Source organism: Herpailurus yagouaroundi, unplaced genomic scaffold, assembly GCF_014898765.1.
Source record: "Herpailurus yagouaroundi ecotype Mexico unplaced genomic scaffold, PumYag 77, whole genome shotgun sequence".
Lineage (NCBI taxonomy): Eukaryota > Metazoa > Chordata > Mammalia > Carnivora > Felidae > Herpailurus > Herpailurus yagouaroundi.
In genome coordinates this window covers 100,791,154-100,817,792 of record NW_024412388.1, presented here as the reverse complement: position 1 = coordinate 100,817,792, position 26,639 = coordinate 100,791,154, and the positions used below count along the sequence as shown (strand labels likewise).

Genomic DNA, 26,639 nt, shown 5'->3' with positions numbered 1-26,639 from the left:
TGTCATACATGGAATGAGAAGAGGCCCGGCCCTAGAGAAGTCTCACCTAGCAGGGCACGGCCCATCTGAGGGGACCCAGAGGACCCAAGATAGACGAGAGGTCTGCGCATGAGACAGACACACATCCCCACCAGCTGTGCAGAATGGAGGATTCAGAAATTCAGGAAACACCCGAGCAAGATAAAGCCAAAACACAATAAAGGGAGCAGGGTGGGGACAGCTCGGCCCCAAAGCCCCTCGGAACACCAGGTCGGACCTCACTCTGACACTAAAGGGACTTAAGCTTTCAGTCAACAAACTGTCTTAGTATCTTCTGCAACCTGCAGTGTCCCCTGAGTATGAATCCAGACGGGAAGCAGCTGTAAAGCCACACTACAGGCACACGGCACAACACCAACGCGCCTTTCCCCAACTGTCACCACCACCTACTCCCCCATCCCCTCAAAGCCAGGCCGCAGGTGACCTGTCAGCAAAGGACAGGGCTCCCTCCTGCCTGTTTCTTTCCCCGGCACCGGCCAGAACACAGGCCAGGGTGCCAACCGGGTAAGTCCCAGGAGCTCACCTGTCGGCTGGATCAGCACGGTGGCCACGTCCACGGCTTTCTCCTGAATCTCCTGCCAGCTGCCCTGCTCTCCGATCCACTCGCTGACCACGCACCTGTAGGAGCCCTGGTCGGCGGCCAGGGCGCGGGCCACGGACAGGCGGTAGCCGTCGGCGCCCACGGTGTCCAGGCGCACGTCTCCCACGCGGTAGCGCTGCTCGTAGCCGGGCCCCGGGCGGAAGCGGCCCTCGTGGGTCAGGGCCAGCACGCTCCGCCGGGCCGTGCCCCGCTGCAGCTCCCACAGCAGCGCCAGGTGCGTGTGCAGCGGCGACGCCGTGGAGGCCGAGCAGCGCAGCTCGAACGGCTCGCCCAGGCGCAGGCTCAGGCCCGGCTCGGGCGGCGCAACGGCACCCACCTGCAGGGCGTCGGCCAACACTGCGGGAGGAAGGAGAGGCGTCAGCCGCGTCGCGCCCCCCGCCCCTGCAGGCACCAGCCCCTTCTGGGGCTTTCTGGCCCCAGGGGGAGCGGCCCTGCGCCCCTGCCCTGTTTAATGCCCACGTGGGAACACTCCCCATTTTAATTTGTGCTTAAGGCAAAAAAAAAAAAAAAAAGAAAAAGAAAAAAAAGGAAAAAAGAAAAAATGAAAAGAAAAGAAAAAAGAAAAAATAAGAGGTACTAAGAAGACATTCCCCCCCGCCCCCCTCCCCCCCCTTCAGCTGGATGGAAAACACTCCCTTTTGGGAGTTGTGCCCTGGGGATGCGTTTCTGCCACCCTTGAACAAGTTGCTTTACTACCCTGTGCCTCAGTTTCCTCATCTCTAAACAGGGATGACAACTGGGCCCATCTCAGGGGGTTGAGGGAGTTGAAGGAGTGATAAGGGAAGGTGCCTGGCACTCGGCAAAGCTGGAAGATAACTAGCTGTTACTGTCAAACGCTCCTCTGTTCGGGCACAGGGCTGCAATAGGGAGCCTGGAGAATCTCCTGGCAGATAAAGCAGCATGATGGGAAGACGGCAAAAGCATGGCATGAGCTGCCTGTGCCCTGAGGCCCAGGAAATGCCTAAGAATAACTAGGATGAGCAGAAAGTTTCTGCAGGATAGGAACCCTTTAAGGAAACCTGAAGCCTCAGCTATTTACTCTATTAGGGCCATTTGGAAAAAGGCTGCCTCTTTACAGAGTCTAGAATAAGGGGCCAGAAATCAAGAAAGTGTTGGTGAGTGCACGTTAGGAAGGGAAGTGATAAGCGAGGTAACCAGAAAAGTGGCCTTCTACCAGGGGGCAAGGACAATCTCCCAGGCTGGTCTACAAGCTGGATAAAAGAATCCTCAAACACCCCTATTCATGATCTCTTCCGTTTTTCTCAACATTCCACACCGAGAAAGGAATTCAGCGTCCTTAAGACAAAACTACATCTTTAGAAAGACCTATCCTAAAGACCATCTCTACTGCACAATGAATGACCTTCTAGTATATACATCGGTCTGTGAGTCTGGTTCACATGACTCAGTTCCCGTGGCCAGTTATCTGTTAGCACACAGCCACAAAGCCGAGGGCCACACAGACCCTGGACCGTGCCAGGCGGGCACCGGAGGCGCCACCTGGGCAGCCAGCCAGTCTCTTCTGTGACCGTTTATCTATCTCCTTTCCTCACCCAAGGAAAGCCTCTCCTTGCTTCTTCCTTCCAAAGACTGGAGAAGAAACAGGAAACCACTGGGGGAAAAGGGTAGGGGAAATTCTCCGGCTGCCCCCTACTCCTCAACATGAGAATTACAGGGGACATAAGTGTGCATCTGACCTAATAGAGGTAGGGCGTGTGTGTGACTAAAAGCAACACATTATTGAACTGCAATCAAGAATGTCTCATGGGACTTTTTTCTAAAAAACATCTTTAGGATTTTCTGTTAGAATAAGGAAGAGGTGACGGAAGAGGCAGATTTGATGTGTCAATACCTACATAATGCATGTGGCTGTTTGATTCCCTCATGATGGTTGAATGGGGTGGGGGGCGGGGGAACAGCGGCTGAGACATGGCAGAGTTCTGCGCATGATTACAGAGGGAACAGATACTTGGGTCTGCCCCCTTTTTTTAGATCATCGTGTACATCTTCTACTTGCCCAATCGTTACCTACAGTCCCTGCTCTAATATAAATGCTTCATGGCGGGGCGCCTGGGTTGCTCAGTCAGTTCAGCGTCCGACTGGGGCTCAGGTCAGGATCTCACGGTTCATCAATTTGAGCCCCTCATCGGTCTCCCTGCTGTCAGCCGGCTTTGCATCCTGTGTGCCCCTCTCTCTCTCTGCCCCTCCTCTGCTCGTGCACTCTCGCGCTCTCTCTCTCAAAAATAAACAAACTTAAAAAAATACATACATAAATACTTTTTTGGAACAAGGCAGGTACGAATAAATGCATAATTAAGTAATAACAATAATAATGTTTCTATTTTGCTGGCCCCAAATGAAAATAGTTTGCTCTTGCTTATTTACTAATTAGCTGAGAGAATTTTAGGCAAGTAATTAACCTATGCTCTTCCACTTCCTCATGTGTAAATTAGGCAAATATCCTGCCTGGTCTTCTTCATTGGGTTCAGAGAATCAAAGGTGGGAATAAATCTAATAGGACTTGGGAAACAGAAAACAAGCAAACAAACCAAACCGCACCCCAAACATTCCAGGTACATAAGGTATGATTCTCCGCAGAGAGGCCAGTAAGATAGCAGGGTCCGTTGGAAGCTAGCAGTGACCACGTCGTCCTGTCTCTACAGAGAACCCACACAAATTCTAGAGTGGGCACTGAGATCATGAAGGGCACGAAGAAGGGCATAAGCTTGGAAGTATGTGATAGTCTCATGAGAGTGAACGTTATCATGACCGTCACCTTCTCACTGCAAATCTGCTAATCACCTTGTGCTCGGAGCCTTTAAGGGGAGCACCGTTTCACAGAGAAGTGGAGCCATGTAGCATGCCCACGGCCACATGGCTGTCCAGCCAGTCATTGGAGCGAGTGCGGGCAGCTTGGCCCAGACCTGGGCCCTGCCACCACGCCAGCCAAGGATGGGTCAGAATCACAGCGAAGAGAAAGGACCCTCCCAGGCGACCCCGCCTACCCTCTGCTGTTAAGCAGGTAAGGTGCTTCTTTCTGTCCATTGGACGGAGGGAGCAGAGCCCCAGAGGAGTCTCCTTTCTTGGCAAAGTCACCCCCAGCCGAGTGGCAGGGGAAGGTCTAGCCCCTGATGCGATGCCCCCCCCCCCCCTCCCGAGAGGCTATACCTTTAACCTGCACTATATCCTCATAGTTGCCCTGGACGGTGGCGTCGGTGCTGGGGGTGGAACACTTGTAGTGGCCCTGGTCCGAGGGCTGGACATTCTTGATGTGGAGCTCCACGCCATCGTTGGCGGTCCGCCGCAGCAGGATCTCACCCCTCTGCAGGCGCTCCCGGTACGGCTGGGCCGGGAAGCCCGCCTCCCAGGTGCTGGCCAGCTCCACGAAGCTGCTGCCCGAAGACGAGAAGCTCCAGTCGAAGTTCTGCTCGCTGGGGCCGTCATAGTCACTCACGTTGCAGGGGATGACCAGCTCGGTGCCCACCACCCGCACCAGGCTCCCCGAGGGGACTCTCACCACACGCCCTCGACACAGAGCTGCAATGACAAGAGAGGACAGGCAGGCGTTGAGTCGTGGAAGGTCATCCCAGGATAAATGGGTCAAAACCCCGTTGGGTGTTCCTGCTCACAGGCTTGTGGCAAAAATGTGACATGTGGCCAGCTGGGAAAAATGAGGCGCTGCCTCAATCTGAGAAGGTTAAGCCCATCCCTAGAACCCCGAGCCAGGAATACAACCCTCAAGTGCGTGCCTCTCACACAACAGTTTCCTAGGATTGGCGGGGAAGAAGACAAGTATTAAAAGTAGGCTAACCGTAAACCTGAATGGCTTCTTCCCTCCCGTTACTATTTAACATACCATTGTCACTCAGCGTGATGCAGAAATATTTTAGGGTTGGTGCGAAAGAAAAGGACACAGCTAATCAAGTATTTACATTTCTGCCCACCCTGGATCAACCCTCATCCCTGGAGACCATTCCCTAGGGCTCCTGAGACCTGATTTACACTGATGGATGCCAATCCCGAAACCCGAGAGCAGCCTGCTGATAAAAAGATTTAACTCCGGTTATCTGACACTGCCTATAAATTAATATTAAAATATGACGACTCCACCAAGTATTAATTTTCTATTTTCTGGCTCATTTCCTTCTCTCTACTCTTCACCCTGATCTAAATTCAGAATGAGGATAGGGAAACACAAAGGGAGACAGCGCCTTGTCTGGCTGGTTGCTGGGCGTTGTTAGGAACGCGGCAGCTTGCCGAGTTCAGAGGACAAAGCCAAGAGTTTACTGGTGTTCCCTGCCCCGAGAGCACATACCTCCCAGGCCTCTGATAGGGCCCGGGGGACCGCACCTATGTGGCCTTTAAGATGTCATCTTTCCCATGAACTTGAGGGCGATTTTGTGGTACATTTATGACCTGTGTACAGCCAGGTCATAAATTCAATTGGACCAAATGAACTTGTCTGGCTCCTGCCTGATGTGCCAGTTTTATGAGCAAACTGGTACAGCACTAAGGCAAAGGGGAAGCCATGGGCTCTGATATCCAGGAGGTCTAAGTTTGGGTATTCATATACCTTGTACTAGGATGAGTGCACATTCACGAGATTTCTCGAAATTAACTCTTTTTCTTCCTTCAGTATTAACGTCAGGCATGGCTAGGTCAAAAGGAACATCACTCAAAAATCACAAGAATTAAAAAAAAATACTCCTTGTTTAAAAAAAAAAAAACTGAGCAAAATCAACACTATACTAACAATTATAATGGAAAGACAAGAGGGGCGCCTGGGTGGCTGGGTTAGGCGTCCGACTTCAGCTCAGGTCATGACCTCATGGTTTGTGAGTTCGAGGCCCGCCATCAGGCTCTGTGCGGACAGCTCGGAGCCTGGAACCTGCTTCAGATTCTGTCTGTCTCTGTCTCTCTCCCTCTGCCCCTTCCCCGCTTGCACTCTTTCTCTCTCAAAACTAAATAAACATGAAAAAAAATTTTTTTTTCAACTTTTTTTTTTTTTTAATTTTTTTATTTTTGGGACAGAGAGAGACAGAGCATGAACGGGGGAGGGGCAGAGAGAGGGAGACACAGAATTGGAAACAGGCTCCGGGCTCTGAGCCATCAGCCCAGAGCCCGACGCGGGGCTCGAACTCACGGACCGCGAGATCGTGACCTGGCTGAAGTCGGATGCTTAACCGACTGCGCCACCCAGGCGCCCCGAAAAAATTTTTTTTTAAAAAGCAAGTATGAAGTGATTAGAAGGGCTGGAAAGAACTCATGCCCAATACAAAGAAATTAGATTTTTATAAGGGAATCAGTTATGTCTTATACAGAAATCACATACAAAATTGAGTAATTTCCCTAGAAAGTTTAGTTGTAAGAACAACTACCACACCAGATTTGCCCTCAAATACACTCTGATAGGAGTATACACTCTGAAGGAAACCAAAGAGACTGACCTCTCTTAGCTCTTGCTGCCTCAACTATAAAATGGGGAAAGAAGGATTTACTGAATTTGTGAAACGGAAAATGCCTGGCTGAGAGTCTGCCGTGTAATAAGAGCTCAATAAAATGGGAACTTCTGTTACGTATTTTCAATTCTGTATCTCTATCATTTGTTAAGGGTTGAATGACGATCCCCGCCCCAACAATACCCCTATGGTGAAGACCAAGCCCACAGTATCTCAACGGGTGACCATACTTGGGAATGGGGTCACCGCAGAGGTTATCAGTTGTTATTAGACATCATCGGTTGAGGTCATACGAGAACAGAGCAGGACCCTAACCCTATGACTAGTATCCTTAAAGAGAGGGAAGCCTCTCTTTACGCACAGACGTGTATAAAGGGAAGACACCACGTGAAAATGAGGGCAGAGATGGGAGGTGAGGTGTTTACAAGCCAAGGAACACCAAAGGTTGCCCACAAACCACTGGAAGCGGGCGGGGAGGCCTGAAGAAGACTCTCCCTCATCCTCCGAAGGAATCGACCCCGCTGGCATGCGGTCTGCTAGTCTCCAGAGCTGTGAGAGAGCACCTGTCTGCTGCTGAAGCCCCCAGGTAGTGGTTCTTTGTTACAGCAGCCCGAGCAGACAGATACACCATTGTTGCTTGCTCTCCAATGATTCACTTCATGGTTTTCAAAGTCTGAGTTGCCATTCGGTGGTTGTGAAATGAATTTGTAGTGGTTGTGACCAGCATGTGTGTGCGTGTCTTAATACAACGCAACAGAAGAGGAAATATTAGAGTCCACTGCATTTAGTACGGAATAAATACTGTTGCATTCAATGTTAAGTACACAAAGGTGTGTGTGTAGCAGATGATGGTGAAAATTATATATCTTAATCTGTATTGGGGTAAAAAAAAAAAGAAAAACAAGTTGAACACTTTTTAAAGCCCATCTCTTATTTTCTGCACCCATTTACCATTTCCTTGAAGGGGGTGAAAGGAAGCATCCCTACAACAGAAATAGTGATAAGGTTAGTGTGTGCTCTATGCAGGGGGGTGTCTGTCAGCCTAGCGGGGGGCAGCTCTGGACTGCTGCCCAGTTCAAAGAAAAGATACCGCACCCTAAAACACTCTCCTTAAAAATAGAGTTATTGGTGCTAATAACTCGGAACTGCGGGTCACGTGTCTTCCTGCAGACAACAGGACTGCCATATTGTTATGGAACAGCACTCAAACATGCTGCTGCTTTCTTCCTAGGAAAACCCGGTGCTTACAGGATGTGGCCCATGACCTCACATCTACTGCTTCTGCCAAACACACAGCATATAGCCTTGCTGCTGCCCAGCATTCCTCAAGTGCTCCTCAGATCGGGCTGACTCTGGTGGAAACCGGGTCAATCAGAATCATTCTGGCTCGCTTTTGCGGAAGCCAATCAGAAACTTTCAGTTCCCTTGGAATCAGGGTACTATAGAGCTGATTTTCAAAAAGAAAGAGTCCAATGGGGGGTGGGATGGAGGGGAAAGGGGGTGATGGGCATTGAGGAGGGCACCTGTTGGGATGAGCACTGGGTGTTGTATGGAAACCAATTTGACAATAAATTTCATATTAAAAAAAAAAAAAAAGAAAGAAAGAAAGCGTCCAAGATGGTTGTGTAAGAAGATCCTGAACTCACTTCCTCCCAAGGACACATGCAATCTACAGCTATGTAGGGATCACTTCCCTTTGAAAAAGATCTGAAAACTAGATGAACTGTGTCTCCACAACAGAAGACAAAAGGACTACACTGAGATGGGTGGGAGAATTAGGAACACTGTCGCACCAAAACAACCACCCCCCCTCCCCCCACTGCAGGAACATCTCGCCAGACAGGCATTTCTCCTGGAGGAGCAAGGGGTCAGGGCCCCACATCAGACACTCCAACCCTTGGGATCCATGTTGGAGACACGAGCACCCCAAAACATCTGGCTTAGAATCCAACAGGGCTGACATCCAAAGAACCTACGGTGCCATGGGAAATGGAGATTCTTCTTTTAAAGGGATCACCTGCTTAGGGATGCCTGGGTGGCTCAGTCAGGTAAGCGTCAGACTTCGGCTCAGGTCATGATCTTGCGGTCTGTGGGTTCGGGCCCCGCGTCGGGCTCTGTGCTGACACTCAGAGCCTGGAGCCTGCTTCGGATTCTGTGTCTCCCTTTCTCTCTGCCCACCACCCCCCCCACTCCCACCCCAGCTCGTGCTCTGTCTCTCAAAAATAAACAAACATTAAAAAAAATTTTAAGGGGCGCCTGGGTGGCGCAGTTGGTTAAGCGTCCGACTTCAGCCAGGTCACAATCTCGCGGTCCGTGAGTTCGAGCCCCGCGTCAGGCTCTGGGCTGATGGCTCAGAGCCTGGAGCCTGTTTCCGATTCTGTGTCTCCCTCTCTCTCTGCCCCTCCCCCGTTCATGCTCTGTCTCTCTCTGTCCCAAAAATAAATAAACGTTGAAAAAAAAAAATTTAAGGGATTACCTGCAGTCTCACTTGCCCCAGAATCCAGTGAAAAAGCACCCATTCCAAAAGCACCCAGACTGTATGTGAAGGAGATTCATTTGCTGGTCTGGGGCATCTGCTGGAAAGACAGCTGGCGCTCTCTCCAGAGATGGGGGCACTGGCAGAGACCATTTGTAGCTCTCTACCTACCCTGCTGGTGTAGACTGGGTGCCTGGGCACAACTCAGCACCCTCCCATGGCCTCACTGGGCTGCGTAGGGGTGAGTGCTCATGGCACCGTCCTGCCGCCTTGCTGAGGCTGGAGATCTTGGGCGACTGCAACAATACCGGCTCCCTGGCAGGCATAAGCAAGCAGGAACAATCACGGCATTCTCTGCCTCCCTTGCCAAAGCTGATGAGTGCAGGTGGCAGTTGTGACGCTCCCCTACACCCTGGCTAGGGCTGGCAAGCCCTAGTGGTCATGGCATTCTCCCACCCTCAACTCGGGCCAAAGCATGCATGCAGACAGGGCACTCTCCTGCTGCACTGCTGAAGCCCACGGGCATCTTCCCACTGCCTTTCTGAAGCTGGCAGGGTACCCCACCCCTACAATCTCTAGCTGATCTGCTAAAGCCAGCAGACATGCAGAAACCACACAGGAGATACCCCCTATCTGCCTGGCCCTGGTGGCCAAGGGGGCTGGTGTTCCTGAATTCCAGGGGACTAGGACAATCAGAAAGACAATTCTTAGCAAGCCAACACCCACAGGACACTGCACAGACAGCAGACGGCAACACACTTACGGTCTTCCTGTGAAAAAAGGCCTATTTACTTATCCTGAAGCTTCAGCCTGCAGGATAACCTTCAGGTTTCCAACACATCCGGAGGCAGTGCAGGCATTCCCAGGGAACATAAGCAAAGAGACACCATCCTTGTGCACCCCACTGGCCTCACTACAGCTTGATGAGAACTTCCAATAAGATTGTACACTCTCTCAGGGCCCTAATTTTTGCAACTGTTACCCAAGGGACGCCTCCAGATCTCCTGGTCTGGAGGCCAGCAGGGTTTACAAGTGCAGTCCCACAGGACTGTATATATTTGCATGATTTAAAAACTGCTGCCTAAGGGTCTGGCTTCTACTCAGCCTGAAACGAGGTGATAAATGAGATTTGTCCCCTTGGAGCAGTGACAGATCCTGGCACACCCTCAACAACAGGGACATATCAAGAATAAATCAGGCTACTTAGACAATCACAAAGGTTTGAGAGACAACTAAGAGCTATGGCAAGGTCAAACAAGAAGGATCATTACCTACACAAGGCCACTCCTTCATGCCTGAGAGGTAGCTATTTCACCTAATACCCAAAAACTAACGGAGAGTCAAGCAAAGTAAGACAGACAAATATGTTCCAAACAAGAGAACACACACACACACACACACACACACACACACACACACACACACACACCTCAGAAGAAGACCTTAATGACATAGAGATAAATAATCTCCCTAATAAAGAAATCAGAGTAATGGTCATAAAGATGCTCACCAAACTTGGGAGAAGAATGCATGAACCCAGTGAGAATTTCAACAAAGATAAGAAAATAGAGGAAAGTACCAACCAAAAGTTACAGAGCTGAAGAATACAATAACTGAACTGAAATATACAGTAGAGGAATTCAAAGCAGACTGGATGAAGCAAAAGAATGGATCAGTGAACTGGAAGACAAAGCATTGGAAATCACTCAGAGCAGCAAGAAGAAAAAAGAATTTTAAAAGATGAAGATATGGGGTACCTGGGTGGCTCAGTCAGTTAAGCATCCAACTCTGGCTCATGGCATGATCTTGCGGTTGGTGGGTTCAAGCCCCACATGAGGCTCTGTGACACTGACAAGCTCAGAGCTGGAGCCTGCTTTGGATTCTATGTCTCTATCTCTCTGGCCCTCCCCCGCTTGTGCTCTCTCTCAAAAATAAACAAACATTATAAAATGTTTTTTTTAGATAAAAAAATAAAAAATGAAGATAACTTAAGAGATCTGTAGGACAATATTAAATGGAATAACATTCACATCATAGGGGTCCTAGAAGGAGAAGAGACAGAGAAAGGTGTGGAAAACTTAATTCAAGAAATAATAGCTGAAAACGTCCCTAACCTGAGGACAGAAATAGAAAACCAAGCCCAATAAGCACAGAGAATTCTAAATAAAATATACCCAAATATACCCAAAGAGAGCCACACCAAGACACATTATAATTAAAATGTCAAAAGTCAAAGAAAAAAAGAGAACCTTTAAAGCAGCAAGAGAAGACCAACTTGTTACATACAAGGGAAACCTCATAAAGTTATTAGCAATTTTTCAGCAGAAATTCTGCAGGCCAGAAGAGGGTGGCATGACATATTCAAAATGCTGAAAGAAAAAAACTTCTGACCAAGAATACACTACCTGGTAAGGTTATCATTCAGAATTGAAGGAGAGAGAGTTTCCCAGATAAGCAAAAGCTAAGGGAGTTCATCACACTAAGCCAGCCTTACAAGAAATATTAAAGGGACTTCTTAAAGCTGAAAAAAATGTCACTAATTAACAACGAGAAACCATGCAAAAGTAAAAAATCTCATCAGAAAAGGTAAGTATATATTAAAAGTAGTGGATTAATCACTTATAAAGCTAGCATAAAAGTTGAAAGACAAAAGTAATAAAATTAAAATTGCAATAATTAGTTAATAAATGCATAAAATAAAAAAAAGTAAAATGTGACATCAAAAACAAAATGTGAGCTGGCAGGGCGTAAAAGTGCAGAGTTTTGGAATGTGTTCACATTTAAGTTGCTATCAATCCAAATAGACTGTCATGTACATGGGACAGTATATGTGCACCTAATGGTGACCACAAAGCAAAAACTTATAGTAAATACACAAAAGAAAATGAGAAACGAATGTAACACTAAAGAAAGAAATCATACCACAAGGGAAGAGAAAAAGAGAAGAAAGGAACAGAGAGGAACTACAAAACAGCCAGAAAACAGTGAACAAAATAGCAAGAAGTACATACCTATCTTTAATTATTTTAAATGTAAATGAACTAAATTCACCAATAAAAAGACCTAGAGGGGCTGAATGCATTTTAAAAAACAAGTCTCTTCTGTATACTGCCTACAAGAGACTTACTTTAGGATACACACCGACTGAAAATGAAGGGATGGAAAAAGATATTCCATGCAAATAGAAACGAAAAGAAAGTTGGTGTAGCTATACTCATATCACACAAAATAGATGTTAAAACAAAGACTGTAATAGAAGACAAAGAGGACCACTACATAATGATAAAAGGTTCAAGCAAGCAAGAAGATACAACATTTATATATACTCATGTACCCAACATAGAAGCACCAAAATATTTAAAGCAAATATTAACAGGGGCCACTGCTCAGTCAGGAAAGCATCTGACTTCAGCTCAGGTCATGATCTCGCGCTTTTTAAGTTCAAGTCCCGTGTCGGGCTCTGTGCTGACACCTCGGAGCCTGGAGTCTGCTTGGGATTTTGTGTCTCCCTCCCTCTTCACCCCTCCCCTGCTTGCACTCTGTTTCTCTCTCTCTCCCAAAAATAAACGTTAAAAAATAATAAATAAAATAAAGTAAAATGTTAAAGCAAATATTAACAGACCTAAAGAGGGAAGTTGACAGCAATATAATAATAGTAGAGGGTTTTTAACACCCCACTTACATCAATAGATACATCATCTAGACAGAAAATCAGTAAGCATATCAGCTTTGAACAGCACATTATCAGACCAGGTGGACTTAACAGATATATACAGAACATTCCACTCAAAAGCAGCAAAATATACATTCTTCTCAAGTGCACATGGAACATTCTCCAGACAGCTGACATGTTAGGCCATGAAACAAGTCTCAATAAATTCAAGAAAACTTAAATGATATCAAGCATCTTTCCCAATCACAATGGTATGAAACTAGAAATCATCTACAAGAAGAAAACTTACTTAAAAAAAACACAAATACGTGGAGATTAAACAACTGGGACAACAAAGAAATCAAAACAGAAATTAAAAAAATACCTAGAGGAAAATGAACAAAAATACAACATACCAAAATCTATGGGATGCAGCAAAAGTGGTCCTGAGAGGGAAATATGTAACAATGCAGGCTTACCTCTAGAAACAAGAGAAATATCAAATAAATAACCTAACTTTATGTCTAAAGGAACTAGAAAAAGAAGAACCAAAGAAGCCCAAAGTTAGTGCAAGGAAAGGAATAGTAAAGATCATGAGTGGAAATTAATAAAGACTAAAAGGAAATAAAGAGAACAGGGGGAAAAAAAAATCAATGAAGCTAAGAACCTTGAGAAGATAAACAAAATTCTTTTTTTTTTTTTTTTTGGTTATTTAGGATAATTTTATTCATCTTTTTTAAGTGTTTTGCTATGTTATCTCTTTAATCTTTATTTTTTTTTATTTATATATGAAATTTATTGTCAAATTGGTTTCCATACAACACCCAGTGCTCATCCCAAAAGGTGCCCTCTTCAATACCCATCACCCACCCTCTCCTCCCTCCCACCCCCCATCAACCCTTAGTTTGTTCTCAGTTCTCAACAGTCTCTTATGCTTTGGCTCTCTCCCACTCTAACCTCTTTTTTTTTTTTTTTCCTTCCCCTCCCCCATGGGTTCCTGTTAAGTTTCTCAGGATCCACATAAGAGTGAAACCATATGGTATCTGTCTTTCTCTGTATGGCTTATTTCACTTAGCATCACACTCTCCAGTTCCATCCACGTTGCTACAAAAGGCCATATTTCATTTTTTCTCATTGCCACGTAGTATTCCATTGTGTATAAAAACCACAATTTCTTTATCCATTCATCAGTTGATGGACATTTAGGCTCTTTCCATAATTTGGCTATTGTTGAGAGTGCTGCTATGAACATTGGGGTACAAGTGCCCCTATGCATCAGTACTCCTGTGTCCCTTGGATAAATTCCTAGCAGTGCTATTGCTGGGTCATAGGGTAGGTCTATTTTAACAAAATTCTTTAACAAACAAAATTGACAAGGCTTTAGCTAGACTCACCAGGCAAAAAAGGAAAAATCAACAAAATCAGAAATAAAAGAGAAGTTGCAACTGATACCACAGAAATACAAAGGATTATGACACTACTGTGAATAAGTATATGCCAACAAATTGGACAACCTAGAAGAAATGGATAAATTCTTAGAAATATTTGATCTTCAAGAATGAATCAGGAAGAAATAGAAAATCAGAAAAGACTGATTACTAGTAAGGAGACTGAATCAGTAATCAAAAACCTCCCAACAAATAAAAGTCCAGTACCAGACGGTTTCTCCGAATTTTACCAAACATTCAAAGAAACATTGAAGAGGAGGGAATGCTTTCAAATTCATTTTATGAAGCCAACATTCCTCTGATACCAAAACCACATAGCACCACCATAAAAAAAAAAAAAAAAAATTACAGGCCAATATGCCTGATGAACACAGATGCAAAAATCTTCAATAAAACATTAGCAAACAAAATTGAACAATGCATTAAATGGATCACACCCATTCACACACACACCGTCATATACCATCAACAATACATTAAAGGGATCACCACCAACAAATGAGATTTATTTCAGGGGAGCAAGTCTTGTTCAACATCCATGAATTGATCAGTGTCATACACCACATTAACAAAATGCAAGATAAAAATCATATGATCATCTCAATAAATGCATAAAAAGCATTTGGCAAAATTCAACATCCATTTACGATAAGAACTCTCATCAAAGTGGGTACTGAAGAAACATACCCCAACAAGAACCATATATGACAAACCACAGCTAATATCATGTTCAATAAGAAATAAGACAAATGATAAGATAAGATAAGAAAGATAAGAAATAAGACAAATACCCACTCTTCCCACTTTTATTCAACATAGTATGGGGGTTCTAGCCACAATAATTAGGCAAGAAAAATAAAACGCAACCAAATTGGAAAAGAAGAGATAAAACTTTCACTATCTGCAGATGACTAATGCTAGAGATAGAAAACCCTAAAGATTCCAGCAAAAAAAAGTGTTAGAAAAAATGAATTCAGTACAGCTGCAGAATACAAAATTAACATACAAAAATCTGTTGCATTTCTATGCAGTAATAACAAATCATTAGAAACGGAAATCAAGAAAACAATCCCATTTACAATTGCATCAATAAGAATACGATACCTAGATGGTACGCCTGGGTGGCTCAGTCGGTTAAGCATCTGACTTCAGCTCAGGTCATGATCTCAAGGTTCAAGAGTTCGAGCCCCGCGTTGGGCTCTGTGCTGACAGCTTGAGCCTGGAGCCTGTTTCAGATTCTGTGTCTCCCTCTCTCTCTCTCAAAAATAGGTAAACATTAAAAAAAATTAAAAAAAAAAAAAGAATACAATACCTAGGAATAAACCAAGGAGACAAAAGACCTGTATACTGAAAACTATAAGACACTGATGTCAGAAATGGAAGAAGACACAAATAAATGGGAAGATACTCCATGTTCATGGATTGGAAGAATTAACATTGTTAAAATCTCCATACCACTCAAAGCAATCTACAGATTCAGTGTAATCCCTATCAAAATTCCAATGGCACTTTTCACAATGCTAGAACAAATAATTCTAAAATTTATATGGAATTGCAAAAGACCCCAAAGACCCTAAATCATCAGAGCAATCTTGAGAAGCAAGAACAAAGTCAGAAGTACCATGCTCCCAGATTTCAACCTATACTACAAAACTACAGCAATCAAAACAGTATGGTACTGGCATAAAAACAGCTACATAGATAAATGCTAGAGAACAGAGCCCAGCAATAAACCCACGCACGTGTGGTCAATTAATTTACAAAAAAGGCAAGAATACAAAATGGTGCTGGGAAAACTGAACAACTACAGGCAAAAGAATGGAACTGGACCTCCATCTTACACCATATACAAAAGTTAACTCAAAATGAATAAGACACTTGAATGTAAGACATAAAACTACAAAGTTCCTAGAAGAAAACAGAGGTGTTAAGCTCTATGAAGTTGGTCTTAGTGATGTTTTTTTGGATCTGACTTCAAAGGCAAGGGTAACAAAAGCAAAAATAAACAAATGGGACTACATGAAACTAAAAAGCTTCTGTACAGCAAAGAAAACCATCGACAAAATGGAAAGGCAACACGCTGAACAGGAGAAGATATTGGTAAATCATATATTCAATAGGGAGTTAATATTCAAAACATATAAAGAACTCATACTACTCAATTACAAAAGAGCCCAAACAATCTGATTTAAAAATGGGTAGAAAATCTGCACAGACCTTCTTCTAAAGAAAATATAGAGTGCAAGGGCACCTGGGTGCCTCAGTCAGTTGAGTGTCTGACTCTTGATTTTGGCTCAGGACATGATCCCAGGGTCGTGAGATTGAGCCCTGCATCAGGCTCTGCGCTGTGTGGAGGCCGCTTAAGAGTCTCAATCTCTTTCTCCCTCTCTGCCCTTCCTCTCCCCACCCCCGACCCTGCTTCTACTCTCTCTCTGAAAAAGAAAGAAGAGGGGTGCCTGGGTGGTTCAGTAGGTTAAGCGTCCAACTTTGGCTCAGGTCATGATCTCATGGTTTGTGAGTTAGAGCCCTGCATTGGGCTCTGTGCTGACAGCTCAGAGCCTGGAGCCTGCTTTGGATTCTGTGTCTCTTTCTCTCTCTGCCCCTCCCCCACTTATGCTCTGTCTCTCTCTGTCTCTCAAAAATAAATAAATGTAAAAAAAACCAATTTTTTTTAAAGAAAGAAAACACACAGATGGCCAAAAGGCACATGAAAAGATGGTCAAGATCACTGATAATGATGGAAATACAAATCAAAATCACAACGAGGTATCCCCTTAAACCTGTCAGAATAGCTGTTACCAAAAAGAGAAGAAATAACAAGTATTGGCGAGGATGTGGAGAAAAGGGAAACCCTTGTGCACTGTTGGTGGGGATGTAAATTGGTGCAGCCACTCAGGAAAACAGTGTGGAGGTCCCTCAAAAAATTAAAAATTGAACTACCCTATGATCCAGCAATTTCACTTCTGGGTATCTATCCAACCTTGAGGGTACCATGCTAAATGAAACAAATCAGACAGAAAAAGACAAATAACATTTGCTTTCACTTACACATGGAATCTAAAATACACGGGGCGCCTGGGTGGCGCAGTCGGTTAAGCGTCCGACTTCAGCCAGGTCACGATCTCGCGGTCCGTGAGTTCGAGCCCCGCGTCGGGCTCTGGGCTGATGGCTCAGAGCCTGGAGCCTGTTTCCGATTCTGTGTCTCCCTCTCTCTCTGCCCCTTCCCTGTTCATGCTCTGTCTCTCTCTGTCCCAAAAATAAATAAACGTTGAAAAAAAAAAATAAAATAAAATACAAAGCAATCGACACAAAAGTCCAACTCATAGATACGGAGAGCAGACTGGTGGTCGCCCGAGGAGAGGAGGCGTGGGGGAGGTGAAATGGGTGAAAGGGATGAAGAAGTACAAACTTCTAGTTATGAAATAAGTCACTGGGATATGATGGACAGCCTGGGGAACACAGTCAACAATAGTGTATTAACTTTGTATGGAGACAGATGGTAACTACACTTACTGAGGTGATAATTCTACAATACATACAAAGACTGGATCACTATCCTGTACGAAACGAGTGTATTTGTGTCAATTATACTTCAGTTTAAAAAAAAAGAGAAGGGCGCCTGGTTGACTCAGTCGGTCCAGCATCCGACTTCAGCTCAGGTCATGATCTCACAGCTCATGAGTTTGAGCCCCACGTCGGGCTCTGTGCTGATAGCTTGGAGTCTGGAGCCTGCTTCGGATTCTGTGTCTCCCTCTCTCTCTGCCCCTAACCCACTGGCATTCTGTCTCTGTCTCTCTCAAAAATAAATAAAACATTAAACAAATTTTTTTGTAAAAAAAAAAAAAAAAAGAGATGATTTGCTCTGAAGCCATATTCGCACAGCCCTCCTGGCTAGGTGAGGAGGCCATTTACAGCAAAGAGAGCCAGGCAGACACCTGGATCAGACAGGTGAATTGAACCTCACCTGGCATCACGAGCCACTGGATCCAGCCACACCACCTCAATCACTCCACTCACACGCACACGCACGTGTACATATTTCTTCCCCCGCACATTTCAGTATCTTGCAATTTCACTCACCCCCACTCATATCCCTTCAGCGAATTTCTATCACTGGCAACCCAGGGCCTTGGAATCCTACATGACCATTCAGCCCTGAACCCATTCGTCACCAGAGTTCACAAAGGACATATGCAATCTCTTTTTTATATTTACTTTTAGTGATGACCAGACAATTGTGAAGATCCCTAAGAGAACTTTCAGAAGGAAATGTTGTGGGGGAGACCCTTAAGAGGCAGCATGGCCCGGGGGTGCCTGGGTGGCTCAGTCGGTTGAGAGTCCGACTTTGGCTCAGGTCATGATCTCACAGTTCATGAGTTCAAGCCCCGCGTTGGGCTCTGTGCTGACAGCTCGGAGCCTGGAGCCTGCTTTGGATTCTGTGTCTTCCTCTCTCTCTGCCCCATCCCCACTCATGCTCTGTCTCTGTCTTAAAAATAAATAAAACATTATAAAAAAAAAAAAAAAAAGAGGCAGTGCAGCCCGGTGCTTAACCTCCTTGGGGCCAAGTTTCATCATCCGTGAAATGGAGACAGCAATAACCACCCCCCCACACACACACCCATACTGTGTAAGGAGTCACTGAGTTGTGTACCCTCACCGCAGTACCCTGCGGTGGTAAGGAGCTAACCTCATCACAACCTTCCACGCTGCTTTCTTGGCAAGGTTTACAAAGGAATTCCCTAATGTACAAATCTTGTCAATTCCTGTCAGTGGTCAAGAACTTGACCAGGGTTAGCAAGCTGCACACAGCGCCCTCAGGCAGGAGCCTACATCCCTTATAAGGTCTCTCTCCTGTCTCTCTCCCTCTTCTTAGTGATTGGAGCTTTGGCACCCGACCCAGCCCCTAGTCTCCGCTCTGTAATCCGTTTCCCACGTGGTTGCCCAAATCATCTTTTTAACCCACGAATCATGCGTCCGTTCACTAGTCAAGGTCTGTGATGGCTCCTTACCACCTCCAGGATACAATCGATCTTTCCCAACGGCCCCCCCACGTGATTCCCCCAGTTCACGCCACCATCCCTCTCACCTGAATTATTGCAAGAGCCTCCCAGCTGGCCTCTGGCTTCCACTCGTGCCCTGTACTCCCAACCCAGCAGTTGAGGCACTATTTTAAACACTTAGGCTGGATTAGGTCATCACCCTGCTGCAAACTTGCCGATGGCTCCCCATCTCAGGTCAAAGCCCAAACCCACAGAGGCCTCACAGACTAGCATCTGAGGCCTCAGAGGACCCAGCGCTGCTTCTCGAACCTCCTGCTCCTCTCCCATGCACTCCCTGGATGGTAGCCAGCCAAGCCTTCCCCCTAACATTCCTGGAACAAACCAGATCTTCTCCAACCTCCGTGCTCTTCCACGGGTCCAGAGTTCAGAGCACACTCCACCTTGAAGCCTCCTTCACCGGATTCAGATCTTTATTCCAGGGTCAGCCTCTTGTGCACACACCCACACCCCCCATTCTTACTCCTGCCAGATTTTCTTATCACTCATCGCTAATAGACTCTATGTGTATTTGTATATTTTTACTATCATTTATTGTCTGTCTCTTCCCACTAGAATGTGAGTTTCTACAAGAGCAGTGATGGTTATCTGCTTTGTTCACTGCTGAATGCCAGAGCCTAGAACAGGGCCTGGTACCTAGCAGTTTGTTCAATAAACATTTGCTTAATGAGTGAATGAATAAAAGACTTACGAGGTCACCGGCAGGCTGGCCACTCCGGGTGGCTTTGTCTCCTGCCACTTTTCCACCCTCTAAAGTTCAGCCTCCGACAAAACAGAGGACCCTTCATTTCCTGGAAATGCCATGCTTTCTGAGGCCTCACGGCCCCTGCTTCTGTATCTCCTTCACCTGGAATGCCTCCCAGCAATCTCCTCATCCTCTTGGAAGACACTGTCCCTGAAGCACCTCCTCTGTGAAGCCTTCCCCCTCTCTCCTGGGATCACTTGGGCACTCCTGCCTCCATGTTCCAGCTCAACCTGCAAAAATACCTTCAGTGCTGGCTACAGTAGCGTGCCACTGGGAAAAGTAAAGCAGGTATGAACAGATGCTCGAAAGATCAAATTCTAATCTAAAAAGATATAAACCCAGCCAGCATCTTGCATGCAGAACAGAGATGTTCCCTCATCCGTACAAACCAAGATGTTAAATTTTGGTAACAGAATTTCAACTTGCTCTGAGCAGTCTGGTATTTAGCACAGATTTCCTTTAATATTGTTAAATAACAGCTAATAATATTTTTAAATATAGTTTGTAAAAATTAAAGCATATGGCCCTTTTCAAATCAAAAAGAGTGTCTGCAGAGCCACCCACTGCCAATTTTTGTCAAAACCTCTTGCAACAGTTGATAACTGACGGAAAAAGAACAATTTTCTCCTTTGGTTTTCCAAATTCTACCAGTATTTCAAATTAAGAGCCCCAGACACTTAATGGCAACTGAAACGTATTAATTTAGCTCTCCACAAAGAGGTCTTTACAAAGGAACGATTTTAACCTGTGCTTTCATTTGTTTGTAGGGTTCAGCATAAGAAACCCTCATACGAAAAGCATTTCTTCATCAGCCTTAAAAGCACCACTGAGGACACTACTGTGTTGTTCAGTGACTCAAGCGTCCGTATGTTAAAATTCCCTCAAAATGCAGTACCAGAAAAAAAATACCTGTTGATGGACCACTGTACATTCTTTCCCCAGAAAACAAGAAGTACGCAGGCATTCCTTGCGTTCAAGCCAGTTGGCACAGCCACGAGTGCCTTTGTTATTCAAGACAAAATAAGGGCACAGCAACTTCACATCTGTGTAGCGGTATGAAAGCTTCTGTGCCAAAGCATTAGCACTCCCAGTTACTAAGTGGCCCAGCACCACATCCCAAACCCTTGCAGGTAAGTCTCAGAAGCTTCCACTGTCTCCTAACTCCCGTTCTAAATAAATTTTGCGGGGCGCCTGGGTGACTCAGTCGGTTAAGCATCTGACTCTCGGTTTCAGCTCAGGTCAAGGTCGCGTGGTTTCGTGAGGTCAAGCCTTGCGTTGGGATTCTTTCTCTCCCTCTCTCTCTGCCTCTCTCCCACTTGCACTCTGTCTCTCTCAAAATAAATAAACTTTAAACAAATAATTTGCCTAAGCCTACAAAACAACCTCAAAGAAAAAATACCGAATGTAATTGTTACTAACTTCATCTCTCTTTTCTCTCTCCCAACTTCCAACTCCTGTTTCCCCCAACATATACAAAATTCATGTGTCCGTCCGTACCTTAGCTTCAAGTCGGTACTAAATATGGTCAACTATGGAAACCATACACAGTTTAAACTTCTAATAATAATCTGTTCTCTATCTCCATACCTTTCTCTATCTCTATATGTCCCTACTGCCCTTGTACTTTTTTGTTTTTGTTTTTGTTTTTGACCTTCATCTTAAGGTTTTTATTGCATGTATACATGGATGTCTTTGTAAATTGCCTCCAATGCTTTTTTGGAAGGAGGGGAGGGAAGTAGGGTATACATTTCTAAAGACCAATAATTAAGATTTCCTCTTTAGGGAGATTTTCCCTTTCTGCTATGAAGGAGAGTAGCTTGTATCAGATCAACTCCAGCCTCGCAAACAACTACAAAAGATGGCTAAAATACAAGAAACAGCTAACTGAATGCATTGTCAGTAATCAAGGTATGAAGGATCAGGGGACCAAGATCCCAGAAACATCAAGGTGGGCCCCACAATATCTACTGCTTTTTCTCTTGAGACATTTGCCAATTTTTTTTAAATGTTTATTTTTGAGAGAGAGAGAGAGAGAGAGAGAGAGAGAGAGCGAGCGAGCATGAGTGGGGTAGGGGCAGAGAGAAAGGGAGACACAGAATCCAAAGCAGGCTCCTGGCTCTCAGCTGTCAGCACAGAGCCCGATGCAGGGCTTGAACTCACAAACCATGAGCTCATGACCTGAGCGGAGGTCAGACGCTTAACCGACTGAGCCACCCACACGCCCCAAGACATTTGCCAATTTTTAAGCGATGTAGGTGCTTCCCAGTGCCTCACAGGGCCAAGACGACAACTGAAGTTCAAACCCCTTTAGGAAGTCATAGCTGGAGAAGTCAGGATCCCAGAGAAAAAGGCAACAACAGAGAAGCCAGCCTGACCTGCTGCACTGATTTTTCCTCAAGGCGAACTGACATGAAAGCTACACTCAGGGGGACAGGGCTGGGTAAGTGGCTGAGAAGCTAAGAAGAAAGTAAACAGTAGGAGGCTAAAAGGTTAAGCAAAGTTTTCAACCATCTCACAGTACTGGGGAGACGAAAATTGGAATTCTGAGTTCACAAAGGAAGGTAGACTGTAGTAAACACCCCAGGCGTTTGGGGACAGCCCTGAAGGGCCATGCCCTCGGAGTGAGAGCAAAGCTCAAAGAATCAGCTGTCGTCGACGCTGAGATCCAGTCTCAAAACATCTCGCAGTCCCTCACGGGATCGTGGTGAGCTCTTATTCTGCTGGACTGCCAGAAAAACAAGCACATCTTCTTAGGAAAAAGAGAACATCGTGCAGAGGTGCAGAGTCTCTGTGGCTTTTCAGTATTCAATTGAAACTTATCTGACGTTCCAGATGATAGGACCAAATGACTGAATTACAAAAGAGGAAGAGAAAAAAAAAAGAAAAAAAGAAAAACAGACAAGAGAAATAGATCCACAGGGATCCAGATACTGCTGTTATCAGCATGGACTTGAAAATAACTATGGTTAATTTACTACAGAAATAGACAACAGAATTTGACCCCTTAACTGAAATCTATTAAAATAATCAAATTGAAATATTAGAACTAAAAAACAAAATAAAAAACACATATTTGAAATTAAGAGCTCAATAAACAGGGGTGCCTGGGTGGCTCAGTCAGTTGAGTGTCTGACTTCGGCTCAGGTCATGATCTCATGGCTTGTAGGTTCAAGCCCCGCATCGGGCTCTGTGCTGATAGCTCAGAGCCTGGAGCCTGCTTCGGATTCTGGGTCTCCCTCCCTGTCTGCCCCTCCCCGTCTCGCGTTCTGTCTCTGTCTCTCTCTCAAAAATAAACATTAAAAAACTTTTTTTTAAAAGAGTTCAATAGGGGCGCCTGGGTGGCGCAGTCGGTTAAGCGTCCGACTTCAGCCAGGTCACGATCTCGCAGTCCGTGAGTTCGAGCCCCGCGTCGGGCTCTGGGCTGATGGCTCAGAGCCTGGAGCCTGTTTCCGATTCTGTGTCTCCCTCTCTCTCTGCCCCTCGCCCGTTCATGCTCTGTCTCTCTCTGTCCCAAAAATAAATAAACATTGAAAAATAAAAAAAAAATAAAAAAAATAAAAGAGCTCAATAGCTCTTTGGTCTCGGTTGCGGAAACAAGATGACGAAGGGGACGTCATCGTTTGGAAAGTGTCGCAATAAGACGCACACGTTGTGCCGCCGCTGTGGCTCAAAGGCCTACCACCTTCAGAAGTCGACCTGTGGCAAATGTGGCTATCCTGCCAAGTGGAGGAGAAAGTATAACTGGAGTGCCAAGGCTAAAAGAAGAAATACCACTGGGACCGGTCGAATGAGGCACCTAAAAATTGTATACCGCAGATTCAGGCATGGATTCCGTGAAGGAACAACACCTAAACCCAAGAGGGCAGCTGTTGCAGCATCCAGTTCATCTTAAGGATTTCAACGATTAGTCACACAATAAATGTTCTGGTTTAAAAAAATAAAAATAAAAAAATAAAAAAAATAAAAGAGCTCAATAAACAGGTTTAATAGTAGACTAGAGGGGCGCCTGGGTGGCGCAGTTGGTTAAGCGTCTGATCTCAGCCAGGTCACGATCTCACAGTCCGTGAGTTCGAGCCCCGCGTCAGGCTCTGGGCTGATGGCTCGGAGCCTGGAGCCTGTTTCCGATTCTGTGTCTCCCTCTCTCTCTGCCCCTCCCCCGTTCATGCTCTGTCTCTCTCTGTCCCAAAAATAAATAAACGTTGAAAAAAAATTAATAGTAGACTAGAAGGAACAGGAAAAAAGTCAATATAAGTTATCCAAACTGAAGCCCAGGGTAAAAAAGAGGATGAAAAATACAGAAAATAGTGTACAAGACACATAAAAAACAGTAAAAAGGTTAAACACAAGTGTAAGAGAGTCCTACAGGAGAAAGAAAGAATGTGGTAGAAGTAGGCAAAATTAATTTTTGAAGAGATAGTGGCCAAGATGTTAAACTGACAGAAGACATCATGTCCCAGATTCAAGAAGTGCTACATATCCTGCGCAGGAGGAATACAGAGAAAACCACACCTAGGAACATCGTGGTAAAACTCTCTAAAGGCAGAGAAGGGAGCATGAATACAACCGACAGCTGACTTTTAACAGACACTGCTCGTAAGACAATGGGATGACATCTTTAAAGTAATGACAGAGTTGGGAATGCAAGCCGGTGCAGCCACTCTGGAAAACAGTATGGAGGTTCCTCAAAAACCGAAAAACAGAACTACCCTACGATCCAGCAATTGCACTACTAGGCATTTGTCCACGGGATACGGGTGTGCTGTTTCGAAGGGACACATGCACCCCCATGTCTATAGCAGCACTATCAACAATAGCCAAAGTATGGAAAGAGCCCAAAGGTCCATCGATGGATGAATGGATTAAGAAGATGTGGTGTATATATATATATATATATATATGTATATACACACACACACACACACACACACACACACACACACACACACAATGGAGTATTACTCGGCAATCAAAAAGAACGAAATCTTGCCATTTGCAATTATGTGGATGGAACTGGAGGGTGTTATGCTAAGTGAAATCAGTCAGTCAGAGAAAGACAAAAATCATATGACTTCACTCATAGGAGGACCTCAACAGACAAAACAGATGAACATGAGGGAACGGAAACAAAAATAATATAAAAACAGGGAGGGGGACAAAACATAAGAGACTCATAAATATGGAGAATAAACAGAGGGTTGCTGGAGGGGTTGTGGGAGGGGGGATGGGCTAGGTGGGTAAGGGGCACTAAGGAATCTACTCCTGAAATCATTGTTGCACTTTATGCTAACTAGTTTGGATGTAAATTTAAAACAATAAAAAATAAAATTAAAGTAATGACAGAGAATAACTGCCGACCTCCAACTGTGTACAGAAAAAAATTTCCTTAAAAGGCAGACAGAATAAATATGCTTCAACCAACTCTCAACAAGCGAAAGAGAATTAATTGAAAAAATACTAAAGAAATACCAAAAGAAATACTAAAGGGAGTTCTTCAAACGGAAGGAAAATGATCCCAGATGGAATCATGGATGTAAGAAGGCATAAAGAGCAACAGAAAGGATAACTCTGTGGCAAATCTACTGGATGCTGACTATACAGTCCAATATTAGTAATGTCTTCTAGAATTTAACATATATGCATAATCAAAATATATGACATCAACAGCACAAAAGCGAGGCGGAGCTTCGATGTTCTACGGTCTTGCAGGATCCTGGAAGTGATAAAAAGGACCACCGGTAGACACTAATAAGTCAACGATGTATGTTCCAACCTCTAAAATAACCACCAAAATGGCAGAATGAATAACAAACAAACTAATGGAGGGAGGGGAGTAATGAAAAAATATCTGATTAATCAAAGAAGCCATCATTTCAGCTAACTTCATAGAAGCACTTCTCATTTATTCTGTAATCTATTCACTTTGATTCATCAGCAAATAGCTGCCAACAATAAGTTGGGTATAATCGGCTGTGTGTCTCTTATACCATGCACCGAGCTGGGTGCTATTCAAAACTTCCCTTAATGAATCCACAGAACAGAACCATAAGGTAGACACTACCTCCCCTATCAGAGAACTGATGAAACTGAGGACCGAAGCTGAGACAACAGATGCAAAGAAGTTAAACAACTTGCAGAAGGCCATCACAGCTATTAAAGGAGGGACTCCCACCCAGATTCATCTGGCCTATGTGCTGCCCTGTCCAAAGATGGGCCGGAATGGTTTGCTTTCGACTGCACTGTTGATATCACCACCTTCAGTTGGTTTTGTCCTTGCTCCTAGTAGGAAGAAGAAACCGCTCGAAATTCCCTATGAAATATTTCAAATTCTCCAAGGGCAATGTGGACCGGCTAGGCAGCAACGTAACAACGAGTCACTAAGAGAGGAAATATTACACGTTCTCAGTATGATGTAGATAGAGAGAAACAGAATTGTCATAAACCATTTCTAGTTTCTTCAAAACCTTCTCTGACCTGTTGCCTTCATTATTTTAAGCGATACTAACCTGAACATCTCACATAATCATATTCAAAAAAGGGAAAAGAACTTTATCCCTTCCCATATAGGAGGGACTTCTGGAATCCCTACTGCTGTGACTTTTCAGCAGTAGGGATAACTAAGAAGCAAGAGGTAATCGCTTCCAGATTACCATTTCCCTACCTTTGAAGTATTCAAGAAAATTAGTAAAGGCCTTCAACTTTCTTGTAGCATGCAGAATGGATGGGGATGGGAAAGAAAAGTCAGGCAAGTTTTTCAAGGTAAGCTATTCCTGCAACACTTATTGCAGTAAGTGCTTACTGGCAACCGTGAGGAATCATTAAGAGAGACAGGCTAATGAAGACTAAACCGTATTTATCTACCCTCTTCCACCCCTTCATGATATCCATGGGAAATATGCAGATTTTATTTCTTGGGTTATCATCAACATTATTCTAAATCAAGACCCACAGAGTACAGTGTATCTGTAAAGGATTTTTTTTTTTTTTTTTTTTGCGATTGTTTCCATTATTGCACAAACTTTATCATCTCACTGAGCTGCCCGGAAGCAAATAATCTGACTTTCCAACCTGAGCCATTTGTAAGATGAATATTGGCAGTTACTGAATCCATTGGTACAGGGAGAGCTGAAATACCGCAACAAAGAGCTTATGGTATTGCAGTCTG

At 44.7% G+C, this 26,639-nt stretch overlaps 2 protein-coding genes across 2 annotated transcripts in view; one reads left to right on the top strand and one right to left on the bottom strand.

Moving 5' to 3' along the window:
- PTGFRN (prostaglandin F2 receptor inhibitor) overlaps positions 1-9,101 on the bottom strand; it is a 49,192-nt gene extending 40,091 nt beyond the window's left edge. Inside the window, exons 1-3 of the mRNA XM_040456583.1 lie at positions 9,032-9,101; positions 3,809-4,177; positions 563-976 (exon numbers count right to left, since the gene is read on the bottom strand). Coding sequence (XP_040312517.1) covers positions 563-976; positions 3,809-4,177; positions 9,032-9,101 — 853 coding nt within the window. The remainder of the gene's footprint in view (positions 1-562; positions 977-3,808; positions 4,178-9,031) is intronic.
- A 13,946-nt stretch (positions 9,102-23,047) lies between these two features.
- Positions 23,048-23,408, top strand: LOC121027775 (60S ribosomal protein L37-like). The gene has a single exon (XM_040471434.1). The coding sequence runs from the start codon at positions 23,076-23,078 to the stop codon at positions 23,367-23,369; it is 294 nt and encodes a 97-aa protein (XP_040327368.1). The 5' UTR covers positions 23,048-23,075; the 3' UTR covers positions 23,370-23,408.
- The last annotated feature ends 3,231 nt before the right edge of the window (positions 23,409-26,639 follow it).